Source organism: Vigna angularis, chromosome 5 (assembly GCF_016808095.1).
Source record: "Vigna angularis cultivar LongXiaoDou No.4 chromosome 5, ASM1680809v1, whole genome shotgun sequence".
Classification (NCBI taxonomy): domain Eukaryota; kingdom Viridiplantae; phylum Streptophyta; class Magnoliopsida; order Fabales; family Fabaceae; genus Vigna; species Vigna angularis.
In genome coordinates, this window is record NC_068974.1 from 24,984,944 (window position 1) to 24,998,811 (window position 13,868).

The 13,868-nt window shown below is 35.9% G+C and overlaps 1 protein-coding gene across 1 annotated transcript; it reads left to right on the forward strand.

Moving 5' to 3' along the window:
- Positions 1 to 8,196: 8,196 nt before the first annotated feature.
- LOC128196692 (uncharacterized) lies at positions 8,197 to 10,878 on the forward strand. Its single transcript, XM_052878194.1, has 5 exons — positions 8,197 to 8,391; positions 8,526 to 8,578; positions 9,046 to 9,274; positions 9,970 to 10,719; positions 10,762 to 10,878. Exons 1-5 carry the CDS (start codon positions 8,197 to 8,199, stop codon positions 10,876 to 10,878), a joined length of 1,344 nt encoding a protein of 447 aa, XP_052734154.1.
- The last annotated feature ends 2,990 nt before the right edge of the window (positions 10,879 to 13,868 follow it).

The following is a 13,868-nucleotide window of genomic DNA, read 5'->3' on the forward strand; positions in this document are numbered from 1 at the left end:
GTAAGCTATTAAATCCTAAAACATTTATACTTAATATTGTTTACAAACTTTCTCCTCCAACATCTCAAAAGTTTCCCACTCCCTCCTTGCTCTCAAAATTTCACTTTCTTTCTGACTCCCTCCTCCAACGTATCATTCCCTCTATCATTCTTTTCTCTTCCAACAAAGTCGCCTTGCAAGGAATTTGTACATGAGGTACCATCTCCCTAAACCTAATATATCCTTGTTAGATAACGTAAATAAATGCATAACAGATATTTCTCACGTAAATAATTATTAGAAATCAATCATCTAAATAGGATCCATAATTATAGGGATTCATAATCATAAGATCCATTGGCGATGATCTACTGACCATCACACACACCTTTGCACCGTCGCACCACCACACCGCCGCATTGGCAATGAAGTTCTCAGTTATACTTGGTTTTCCTTTTAGTTGTCTGCATCATAAGTTTCTTATTGTAACTTTTGTTAGTTACCCTTGTAAAGATTTGACTGGCAATTTTATCTTGTGTTAACTTTATGTTGAAGCGACTTAGTCCTTTTCTTATTTCAGCTTCAGACCAGCTGCCATGCCGAGCTCAAAAAAGAAACAAGAGGAAGTTGTACAACAACAACATTTCGAGGTAAGGATAATTCAGATAAATTTCTTAATAGGATATAGGCATAAAAGTTAATCACTTTCGTAGGTAGGAGTCTATCAGTTACAGTTGGTAAGTGTTGATGACTTGTCTGAGTCTCTTTGGCTCCTAGTCACAATTACTTCTCTGCAGAATCCTTCATATGAGTCTTATTGGTTGAAATTTTTTATTAATCAGTCTGACCCATTCGTTGTCTATGCAACCTTCTATTATTATGACATTTCATACATATAAACATGTAAATACCTTTTCCTTTGTGGGGCACAGTAATAACTACATTAAAGTAAAAGGGTTGTACTCGTGTTTCCTTTGAAATATTTATACTCTTGTTCTGTTTCTGGTAAAAAATTCGTTACTGAAATCAATAACAGGTTTTTTTCCATGGTGATAGACGTTAATTTGTCATTTATTTTTGGCAATAATGAAAAATATCTATAATGAAAATCTGTGGATACTAGGTGACATATACATTAAAAAGAATTTTCTTTGTTGTCATCGGTCATATGCATTATTTTAAGAAAAACTTTTCTTCTTATGTGTGCAGATGGACATGGAGATGGAGCCCGTCCTTGCACTTGATTTTGAGCTTAAAGATATTCTTTTATCAATTGGTAGAATCATCCTATTTCGAACTTATTTAAGTTATAAAGTTCTATGTGATTATATTATGCCTATTTTTATCGTTTTAGCTCCTTTGAATGTATATTTTTTTTCCTTAAATTTCTTCTATAGTATTGAACTCTTCTTGATTAATTTTAGCACATTACCGATATTAACAAAGTACTTGCAAATTAGTACTATTATTTAGGATCTCACTATTGCTGCATGTTTAGTGTATTTTCCTATTTGGACCCATTAATTTTTATTTTAAATTCTATATAATTTTTATAGTTTTTCTTTTTGTTGATATTGCTTCACTTTTTGAATAAAATTTTGGAAAAAGTTTTGCAATAAATAGATCTTATTGCAATTTACACTTTGTGCTTCTATATTTTGTTAGCTATCCTACATATTCCTAAGAAAGTGAATGAGGAGGAATACATACCACAAAGGCTTAGATAAGTGGGAGTTATAGATGGTTGTATCTGGAATGTTTGATGAGCGACCTATATGATCCAAAAGTACAACAATTTAGAATTTTAAGTTCAAACAATCTTGGATACACTTAAAGCATACATGATAATAACGAATGAATTGAGCTTATTCTTTGATCATCAACCTTAACTCAATTACTAATATAGTTGAAGCATTGTGCTTGATATATTTTAATTATCGACAATCCTTACTACTTTTAATATTCTTGTTTTATCATTTCAAGAAGATGGTGATGCAAATGAGTCCAAGTCTCCTTTGGGTACAATAGGATCATCTCGTGCTAGCAACATTTAGGGAATTTCTGATGTCTTTCAGGATGAAAAATTATATAGTCTATGGATTTTGAGTGATTATGAATTTAGATGTAATTACGTTCCAATTTAACTTACTTTTATATACTATGGTGTTTTTGAGAATTGAATGTCTTATTGATATACAATTCAACACTTTGGTAAAAGAAGTTTGTCATGCTTTATTGTCTTTATTACAATAGTTGAATCTTGTTAAAAATAAATATTATTGACAAAAATATTAGCATCTCAATAGTGACATTGTCATGTAAGGCAAGCAAAACAAAGTAGTAAACTCACAAACTAAATAATACAAATGAGGCAGCTTAAAACCTTTAAATCATAATTGTCAAAATGAATAGGGTATTAACCCAAAACAAATTAAGAAAAACAGGGTTAATCTTTGTAGTAAAATAGTTGAAAATAAAGGAGGTTTCAAACCTCTACAAAATAATAGTCATTAATAGAAGGGCTTAAAACCCTCCATAAAAAGACCTTCGCAATATAAATTGAATACCAGGGGCCATTAAAAACCTCTACAATTTAATAGCTATGACTTTAATTGCAGGGGTTTTAAAAACCCCTGGAAATTAATTTGCGGAGGGTAAAAACCTCCGCAAAATGGAAAATAAACCTGCACTAAATAATAGTTTTTTTGTTGTGGAATAGTGTTTTGAAGTTCTTTTAGCAACATAACGTCAAATAGAGAAATGTGAATAAGTTTTTAAAGATGTTATTTAGACGCTAGATTTTATAGAAAATGTTTAGAAAGATTGCACAAGAAGCATCGTGTATACACTACAAGAAAAATTGGAGTTACCTATCGATAATTCGTATACAATATTCGTATGTAAGTAAGGCGCAATATGACAGGAAATTTTTCTTAGGATCGAATCTATATGTAATGGACTTCAATCTATATGTCATTCTAAGTAAATGTTTCCTACTAAAATTACATACGGATCTAAAATAGATTTTATTAAAAATAATAATGAGGTATTTGTTTACAAAACCCTCTTCCCCCACTTTACTGACTTGAGTTTCCTTTGCTCTCTCAATTAAGAACCTTCTTGATTGAAGACACTCCAAGGAGAAGACCGAAGCTTCCTCCGTGAGTAAATGCAGCGAAATATAAGAACAACGGTTTAATAGTGAGACAATTACCGAATTCGATGAAGGAAGTTAGCAAGAGAACTCGAAAGAGGAGGAACACGCCTGAAAAACCCTAGGTTCTCAATAATACTCTAGGAGTAGAAAGGATTCGAAGCGGAGTAAAAAATAGGAAGATTGTTCGGTGAGAAATGCGATTTAGGTCGCGTGTTCGGTTGAAAAGGAAAATTCAACGACTGAATCATTGAAATGGTGGCAAAATGAGGATGTAATCGGTGGATTCGGTTGAGAAGGTTGTAGCATGGATGAATCAAGTCGTAATTGTGATTTGGAGATGTGAATCACGACGATGAAGGCCCTATGAGAGTGATGAGGAGAGGAGATTTGTGAGCTCGTGAAGAACCTAGGTTTAGGTTGTTGGACTCGTGAAAGCACAAAACATTGTCGTTGTGTGACCGACCTATCGTTCAATAACCACCATTACGTCCTCTCAGCTTCTATGAGGGTTACCAAGGTTAGTGCATTCATATTAGGTTTAGTTAATTACTTTGTTAACTATGGTTTGTGTTGATACGAGGAGCTATGTATAGCAAAATCCATCTAACACATGAGATTTGAAGATGAACAAAAGAAATGTTTTATAGTTTCTTGAACAAAAACTGGAAAAACAGTTGATTAATCATATCTGTGTGTGTGCTTGAACTAATTGGTATATGAATTCGTTGTATAAAATGAATCATAAGTTGAAACATATTTCACATTGCATATCTGATAAAAATAATCGATTACACTATTTACATAATCTGTTAAATTTCTTCAGATTTCAGTATATGCTTTACAAGGGCAAAAAAACTATGATTTAACCGATTACATTAATTGTATAATGATTTTCACAAGATACGCCAGGTGTATTCTGCACTCGAGGTGTATTCTGTAGTTGAGGTGTATTCTTTAGAGATTAGTGTCTACCTACAATAAAGAGGATTGTGCTTCCTGTTATTGATAGCCAGGAACAGAACGTGTGTGTTCTAGTTTTTTAGAGTTGGGATTACTTTAAGGTCACAAAAATTTGGGACTATTTTCTGGGTTGAGATTGTGAGGTGATTCATATCTTGTGCTAGAAGGGATATTGAGTTGGGAAATGAGAGTGCATTGATAGGGGAGTTCTCTGTATTCTGGCTTGTATAACTCTATCATTATAGTGGTTCCCTTACCCTTAGGTTGTTGAAAAATGGATGTAGGCTTGGACGAACAAGTATAAATCTTTGTGTTTCTATCTCTTATCCGTTTAATTGTTGTTCACATACTTGTTTGATTGCATTCCAAGAAACCTCAAAGATTTTTAAAAGCTTTTAAAAGGATAAACCAATTCTTCCCCCCTCATGGTTGAGATTATTGGTTAAACTTTTTCTACAATTGGTATCAAAGCTAGGAATTCGAGCGTTACTCAAATTTTAATCGATTAGGTTTTAAGTATAATCGATTAAAATGTTCCTGATGGCCAATATGTCTCAAACATTTGGTGAAGGTGCACCTACAAATAGAACCCCTCTATTTACAGGTGAAAACTACCGTTTCTGGAAAATTATAATTAAAATTTCATTGGAATCAGTTGACAAAGGAGTTTGGGATGCAATCATCAATGGTCCATATGAACCAACAAAGATGGAGAATGACAAGCTGAAAGATTTTTCAGAATTACTGTTGATGAAAACAGAAGGCCACACATGATGTTAGAGCAAAGAACATCATCTCCTCTACACTTACAATTAATGAATTCTATAGAATATCAACATGCACAACTACCAAAGACATGTGGGATGTTCATGAGGTGACTCATGAAGGAAGAGATGAAGTCAAGAGAGCCAAAGTACGAAATGTTTAGGATGAAGGCTAGAGAGACAATTTATGATGTCTAGAAAAGGCTTACTGATAACGATTTAAAATGCCATTATCTGTGATGTAATTTTGATACTAAAAGCATTTTTTTCACTTAGAAACTTGCTTGGACTCATGCTTTTTCATTAAGTTGTGGGAATAAGAGAGTTGAGGTAGAATTTGATGATTTTATGACAAATTCACTTTGTTTTGATAGGTAATGAGACAATCCAGGAAGCAGAGATGAAGTGCTAAGGAGATAGAGCTCAGAAAGGCATGGAAAAGCACCAAAAAGGGGAACTACATGAAGCTTGGGTGCCCTGGAGGAGGCTTGAGTGCAGAAAAGTCAACGTTCGCCGCCCGGGCGCCCTCCTAGGCCGCCCGAGTGTCAGACCCCGAAGGTTGGGCGACCAATTGAAGGCTCAAGCCCTACATGACGATCGTTCGCCACCCGGGCGCCCTAAATGGGGTGCCCGAGCGTCGTGCGTCTTGGATTAGGCCCAATTTTTGATCTGTTTCGACTCTTTTGGACCGGGCCCTATTTATACTCTTTTTCGATTCTATGTAAAGGATCCCGATGCTCTAGGTTTTGTATCTCTGGTTGGAGAAACATAACAACACACTCTTCTACTCTTTGAAGGCAGATTTGGAGACGGGAGCTTCCTCCTCTACTTTTAGGGTTTTGCTATCTCATGCTTTTCATTATTCATCTAGTTTCTCCATGTCTATGGGGAACTATTTGTTGTTGGGGAATGATGTAACCTTGTGAACTCTCATGTATTTGAATTGATTCTTAATTTATATGCTTTATTGATTAATTATTAGGGAATTCATCTGTTTCAATGCTTCCTCTATTTAACTCATTTAGTAGCATGATTTATAAATTGCATGAGTGCCGGGAGGTTCCTTAATATTCAAGTTCTTGTTGAATTCTCCCAAGGGTAATATTTTTCTGGGATGAGGGTATGAGTACTTGGTCGTCTTAAACTCTTGATCTTCAGACTTAATTTTCTAGGAACGCTAGGAATTGCACGAACTAGGAATTAAGGCAGGCTTATTGCTCCGAGGGATTGGGTTCTAAGTAATTTAGTGAGTGACGTTAACATTAATGCATAAAGAGGAATTCTTATATACATGAGAGGGATCTTGTTGAAATCTAACCCCAACAACATATTCATCTCATATTAAATAACATTCGTTCATCTTTGTGTCACTCTACTATTGATCAATTTGCATTAATATTTAATTTTATGTCTTTACATTTTAAACCAATGATCTCGTTTCTCTTAAGTCTTAATTAATCGAGTTATCACACAATCATTTAGTGCCGAGAATCCTCTGGGATACAATACTTGGTCTTACCATTTTATATTACTTGTGCGATTCGGTACACTTGCCGATTCATCAACAAGTTTTTGGCTTCGTTTCTGGAGATCATAAATATTGTTAACAAGTTTTTGGCGCCGTTGCCGGGGAGTCACGGTTTAAACTACTCTATTTATGTGATTATTAATTATTTTCGGCTTTACTTTATTTTATTTTATTTTGTTTTATTTTCGTCTCTTTTATTTTTATTTTAATTTTTTGTGCTAACAATATTTTCTAGAGTTTTGTTTTTTTTAGTTTGCAAGATGCAATTCGGACAAGAAGTTAATTATATGGAAACTCAACTCCACCAGGGTAATTTCAACCACTAGTGGGAACCTCACTCAAACAAGGGACCAGGACAATTTGGACATGCTATCGGTCAACAAGAATGGCAGCAACAACCCTCTCTATCAGAAAGATGGGCTAAGCTGGATGACACCCTTCAACAGTTAATGCAGGTGTCTGATTCTCATCATAAAAGCAATGAAGCAACATTCAAGAGGATAGAGAAGCAACTCTGTCACATGATTCAGAAGCTGGATGATCTGGGGAGTAACCTGAAAGCTAACTCCAGAGAAGAATGCAACGCTGTTGTTACTAGAAGTTGCAAAGTTTTAGATGAGAGGTTGAGTGAAAAAGAAAAAAGTAAGAGTGAGAGAAAAGAAAAAGAAAGGTTGAGTGAAAAAGCAAAGAGAGAGAAAAAAGAAAAAGAAGAGAGAGAGAAAAAAGAAAAAGAGAGAGAAGAAAAAAAAAGGAGAGAGGAAGAAGATGAGAGAAAGAAAAAAGAATCTTGTGAAAAACACCTTCCTTATCCAAAGAATTATTCCAGGAAGGAAAAAGAAAAATAGTTTGAGCGTTTCATGGAAATCTTCAAGAAATTGGAGATTAATATACCCTTCTCTAAGGCTCTGGACCAAATGCCTTCATATGCTAAAGTTTTGAAGGAGCTCCTCACAAAGAAAAGGAAGTACATTGAAGAAGAAACTATTGAAGTTCAAGGAAACTGTAGTGCTATCATACAAAACTCTTACCCCCCAAGTATAAAGATCTAGGAAGCTTCATTATTCCCTGTACTATAGGGAATATCTCTGTTGGGAAAACACTTATTGATCTGGGAGCCAGTATTAATCTCATGTCGTTCTCCATGTTTGAAAAGATTGAGGGGTTGGAACTCAAGCCTACTCGGATGACTCTTCAACTTGTAGAAAGATCCCTGAAATATCCTTATGGGGTAGCTGAAGATGTGCTTGTGAAAGTAGATAAATTTCTTTTCCTGTGGACTTTGTCATCATGGAGATGAAGGAGGATGTGAATGTACCCCTTATTCTTAGGAGACCTTTTATGAAGACAACAAGAGTTTTGATTGATTTGGAAAATGGAAAACTGAAGGTGAGAGTGCAAGATGAAGAAGTAAATTTTGATGTCTTTAAAGCCATGTCTCACCCAAAAGATGATAAGGCATGTTTTCACCTTGATGCTCTTGATGAAATTTGCATGATACAAGAAAACAACGCAAGTGATACTCTTTCTTTGGAGGAAATACTAGTTGACACCGTTGAAGAGATGAATGAAAAAGAAGAGGAACTAATTGATGAGGGCTTGACTGACTTGGAAGAATTAAAAAAGATTCCTTTGAGAAATACAGAAGAAAAAGCTAAGGAAAGCAAAATGTAGTTGAAGATGTTACCGCCACACTTGAAATATGTGTTTCTAGAAAAAGGTGGAAACAAACCAGTTATCATCAGCAACTCTCTCTCTCTCCCAAAGAAGAAGAAAAGTTGGTAGAAATACTCAAAGCCAACAAAGGAGCTATGGTATGGTCAATCTCAGATCTTAAAGGTATAATTCCAACATATTGCATGCACAAGATATTCATGGAAGATGATTACAAACCAGTTGCTCAACTACAGAGGAGGCTCAATCTAGTGATGAAGGAGGAAGTGAGGAAAGAAGTGTTAAAGTTACTTGAAGGTGGCATTATTTATCCTATTTCTGACAGTGCATGGGTAAGCCTAGTATAGGTGGTACCAGAAAAGGATGGGATGACAGTTATTAATGAAAAAAATGAGCTCATACCCACAAGGACTGTTACAGGATGGGGGATGTGTATTGACTACAGGAAGTTGAATAATGCTACTAGCAAGGATCACTTTCCCCTTCCTTTTATGGATCAGATGCTGGAGAGATTGTCAGGTCAGGCTTTTTATTGCTCTCTGGAAGGATATTTAGGGTACAATCAAATTGTGGTGGATCCAAAAGACCAGGAGAAGACGACTTTCACATGCCCATTTGGAGTTTTTGCCTACAGAAAAATGTCGTTTGGGTTATGTAATGCTCCAACAACTTTTCACAAATGCATGCAAGCTATCTTCGCAGATTTAATAGAAAAGTGAATTGAGGTCTTCATGGATGATTTTTCAGTATTTGGCAGTTCCTTTCATGAGTGTTTGTATAACCTGGAAGTTGTACCTAAAAGATGCACCCAATCCAACCTTGTTCTAAATTGGGAAGAATGTCACTTTATGGTCACAGAAGGTATTGTTTTGGGTCATAAAATTTCTTCCAGCGGAATTAAGGTTGACAGAGCCATAGTGGAAGTTATCGAAAAGAGGAATAGTGAAGGGAATCAGAATCTTTTTGGGTCATGCTGGTTTCTACAGAAGATTTATCAAAGATTTTTCAAAGATTGCAAAACCACTAAGTAACCTCCTTGTCAAGGACGCACCCTTTGTGATGAATGATGAATGCCTTCAGGCATTTGATATTTTGAAGAAAAAAATGATTTCTGCCCCACTAATTGTAGCTCCTGATTGGAACCAAGATTTTGAGCTGATGTGTGATGCCAGTAATTATGCTATAGGAGTTGTCCTTGGCGAGAGAAGAGAAAAGGTATTTCACACTATTTATAATGCAAGCAAAGTTCTAAATGAAACCTAGTTCAATTATGCCACCATAGAAAAAGAATTTCTTGCTATTGTATATGCCTTGGAGAAATTTAGACCATACCTCATTAGGTCTAAAGTGATTATCAACACAGATCATGTAACTATAAAGTATTTGCTAACCAAGCCGGATTCCAAGCCGTGATTGATTAGATGGGTGCTTTTGTTACAAGAGTTTGATGTGGAAATTCGTGACAAGAAAGGAAGTGAAAATTTAATTGCTGATCACTTATCTCGGCTAGTTAACAGTGAACTTACAAGCAAGGAAGCAGAAATTTGGGAATCTTTCTAAGATGAAACGCTCATGTATATCCAACAAAGGTCGTGGTTTGCTGATATGGCTAATTTCAAAGCTGCAGGAGTAATCCCAAATGATGTCAATTGGCAACAAAGAAATTTTTTTTTACATGATGCCAAAAAGTTTATTTGGGATGATCCTTACTTGTTCAAAATTGGGGCATATAACCTTCTAAGGCGTTATGTGACTAGGAAGAGGTGGAAGGAATTTTATGACACTGTCATGACTCACCTTATGGGGGGCATTTTAGTGGAGAGAAAACAACTGCAAAAGTACTCCAGTCAGGATTTTATTGGCCTACTCTGTTTAAAGATGCTCACAATCATGCTAGAAATTGTGATAAGTGTCAAAGGACAAGTAATATCTCCAAACGGCATGAGATGCCACCACTACAAAGCATATTAGAAGTGGAAGTTTTTGATTGTTGGGACATAGATTTTGTTGGACCTTTTCCACCCTCTTTTAATAATGAGTATATCCTGGTGGCTGTGGATTATGTGAGCAAATGGGTGGAGGCCCTAACCTGTCCCAAGAATGATTCCAAAACTGTCATCAAATTTTTGAAAAGACAAATTTGCTTCCGGTTTGGAACACCCAGAGTACTCATTAGTGATGGAGGATCTCATTTTTGCGATTTTCAACTGGCAAGGGTACTCAAGCATTATGGTGTGAGACACAAGGTAGCTACACCGTATCATCCACAAACAAACGAGCAAGCTGAGGTTTCCAACAGGGAGATAAAAGGAATTTTAGAAAAGACAGTGGCTTCATCAAGAAAAAATTGGTCTCAAAAGTTGGATGATGCCCTTTTGGCATACAAAACTGCAATGAAGACAGCTATTGAATTATCTCCTTTTCAAATGGTTTATGGAAAGGCATGCCACCTTCTAGTGGAGATGGAAAATCGGGCTCAGTGGGCTTTAAAATTCTTGAATTATGATCCTTGTGACACTACAGAAAAGAGGAAAAGGCAAATTATTGAGCTTGAGGAGATGCGGCTGCACGCCTATGATTCTTCAAAGAATTACAAAGAAAAGGTGAAATTTTATCATGACAAGAAGCTGGTAAAGAAAGTCTTTCATCCAGGACAGCAGGTGCTACTGTTCAATTGACGACTGAAACTTTTCCCTGGAAAGTTGAAGTCCAAGTGGTATGGTTCATTTATGATCAAGAATGTTCTTCCACATGGAGCAGTTGAGTTAACAGATCCAACATCTGAAGATCCACAAAGAAGTTGGGTTGTCAATGGTTAATGTCTCAAGCATTATTTGGGTGGTGAGGTGGAACGCTTTTCCATAGTCATGGAGTTGGTTGATCCAGATTGAACTTATTGGGTCAAGCTAGTGACGTTAAAGAAGCACTTATTGAGAGGCAACCCAGCTTTCTAAAACTTTCCTTTTAATTATTTGTTTTGTTTTTGTACTCTGCTTAATGTTTTTGTTTTTGTACTCTGCTTGAATGAATTCTCTACTTTGACTCAACTGTGATTTTTTGTGTGATGATTAATGCTTGGTAATATTTTAGTGTATGGATTGACGTTGGGATGATGCATTATGTGATAATATACAGGTGATGGCTCACAATGTATGAAACAATTGCTTAGGGTAAAACTTAATTGAGACACTGAGCAGGATGTTTTTTCTGAATTCTGGAACTTGAGAGTTTACCTGTGTGAGTTTTGGGCTTTAGAGTTGTTGTGAATAATTGCTATTACTTTAGAAGCATAAATAATTTTACCCAATTTTTTTGTGATTGGACTACTTTCTTGCAGGTTTCATATGATCAAGGCTATCTTTTGTTATCCCTTATTCTTTTAGCCTTCAAATAAAATTATGTCCATTGAAAAGAAAACAATTTGTTTTACCCTTTGAACCTTGAGCCTTATGCATGTTTTGAAAATCCTTTATGAAAATCTTTAACTTGAGTTAAGTTGAGAACATCTGATGAGATACTGAAAAAGATTTAAGTTTGGGGTTGCTGGTAAGCAACCCCATTTTTCTAGGTAGTGAGCAATTGAAAAGCAATAGAAAAGAAAAATAAAACTCAAAAGGAAAGAAAATGAAAGGAAAAATAAAAAGAAAAGAAAATAGAGCTCACTGTAAGGGAAACATGTTGGGAAAGATCTTCTTGAAAAGAGAACCTATGAGTAATTGATAAATTCATAAATATCTCTCTTAACTCAAGGATTTTGCAATTCTGAAAAACCATGTTTCTTCTTAGCCCAGCCAAGTTACAAGCCAAGAAAAACCCTTGTGATGAAAACCTGCTTGTGAGTATGTTTGATTGTGGTGAAATAAAAGGCAAAGTTAATTTGTGTGACATTGTGGTAGCAAAGTGAAAGACACCAACACTTCACTATACACATGTGAGTTGAGTGATACACTTTTGAGTGGTTGAGTGAAACACTTTCCTTGGTGAGGAGTAGTCTTTGAATTTCTGATTGCATCTCTGCTTGGTTGATTGATCATTCTTAATGATAGCATTTGTTGAAGTACATCAGCATCACACCGATTTTAAATTATTAAGGCATTTGTACATCTTGACTGAGATCTTTATGCTGAGTTGATCAAAGTGATTTCTTATTTGGATGAAAAAGTTTTTGAAAAAGGTTGAGTCATTATTGTTTTAACAAGCTAAGTTACATTCTATTTTTCTTTAGGACAAGCAATGTTCTAAGTTTGGGGTTGTGATAACGGTTTAAAATATCGTTATCTGCGATGTAATTTTGATACTAAAAGCACCTTTTTCACTTAGAAACTTGCTTGGACTCATGTTTTTTCATTAAGTTGTGTGAATAAGAGAGTTGAGGTTGAATTTGATTATTTTATGACTAATTCCCTTTGTTTTGATAGGTAATGAGACAATACAGGAAGCAGAGATGAAGTGCTAAGGAGATAGAGCTCAGAAAGGCTTGGAAAAGCACTAGAAGGGGGAACAGCACGATGCTTGGGCGCCTTGTAGGAGGCTTGAGCGTAGAAAAGTCGACGTTCGCAAACCCGGGCACCCTCCTAGGCTGCCTGAGCGTCAGACCCTGAAGCTTGGGCAACCAATTGGAGGCTCAAGCCCTACATGAGGATCGTCCACCGAGCGTCGTGGATTAAGCCCAGTTTTGCTTTATTTCGACTCTTTTGGACCATGCTCTGTTTCTACTCTTTTCCGAATCTATTTTAAGGATCACGGAGCTCTAGGTTTTGTATCACAGGCTGGAGGAACACAACAACATACTCTTCTACTCTCTAAAGGTAGATCTGGAGGTGGGAGCTTCCTCCTCTACTTTTAGGTTTTGCTATCTCATGTTTTTCCAGTGTTCATCTAGTTTCTCCATGTCTATGGGGAGCTAAACTCTATTTGTTGTTGAGGAATAATGTAACCTTGAAAATTCTCATGTATTTGAATGGATTCTTAATTTATATGCTTTATTCATTAATTTTTAGGGAATTCATCTTTTTCAATGCTTGCTCTATTTAACTCATTTAGTAGCATGATTTATGAACTGCATGAGTGCCGGGAGGTTCTTTACAATTCAGGTTCTTGTTGAATTCTCCCAAGGGTAATATTTCTCAGGAATAAGGGTATGAGTACTTGGTCGTTTTAAACTCTTGAAGTTGTTCTAGGAACACAAAAAAGAGTTATTAGCAAACAGGGACAAGGTTATACAGCTAAAAGCAATAAAATTAATTCTATGAAGTTTTCTGATTTAAGTAAACCTTCTTTTATATCATGCTTTTACTTTAATACTATTGGCCATGTTTCAAAATTTTGTTATTACAGGAAAGTTGGAATTCCAAAAGGAAAGTTCAAATGGATTATTAAGGAACCAACTCCTACCACTACCAACAAAGGCCCCAAATTCATTTGGATACCTGCATCAAAACCGTATGACTTTTTTGAATGGATCTAAAGGAAATTGAGGCACAAAGTAATGGCAAATCCCCTAGCCATGGTCAAGCACTTTCAAGAGAGTGGAAGCCATCCATGAAGATGACAACAATTCTACCTTGTGGGCCACCTTTGGAGCCATCATGGAGCATGGATTGAAGAGTAGTGTAGGAATTTAGGCCATTGTATTAGGCCATGTAGTGTAGGTTTGTTTAAGGCTTGTATTAAGGCCTAAGTAGCATAGGATTTTCCTTAAAGTTAGACATCCAAACCAGGTGGAAAGTGTGTGTGCCATGTGTCATGCTTCCATTGGAGAGGATTTACTTTTTAAAATGTAGCCACATGGCACCTTAGGGGTAGAGAG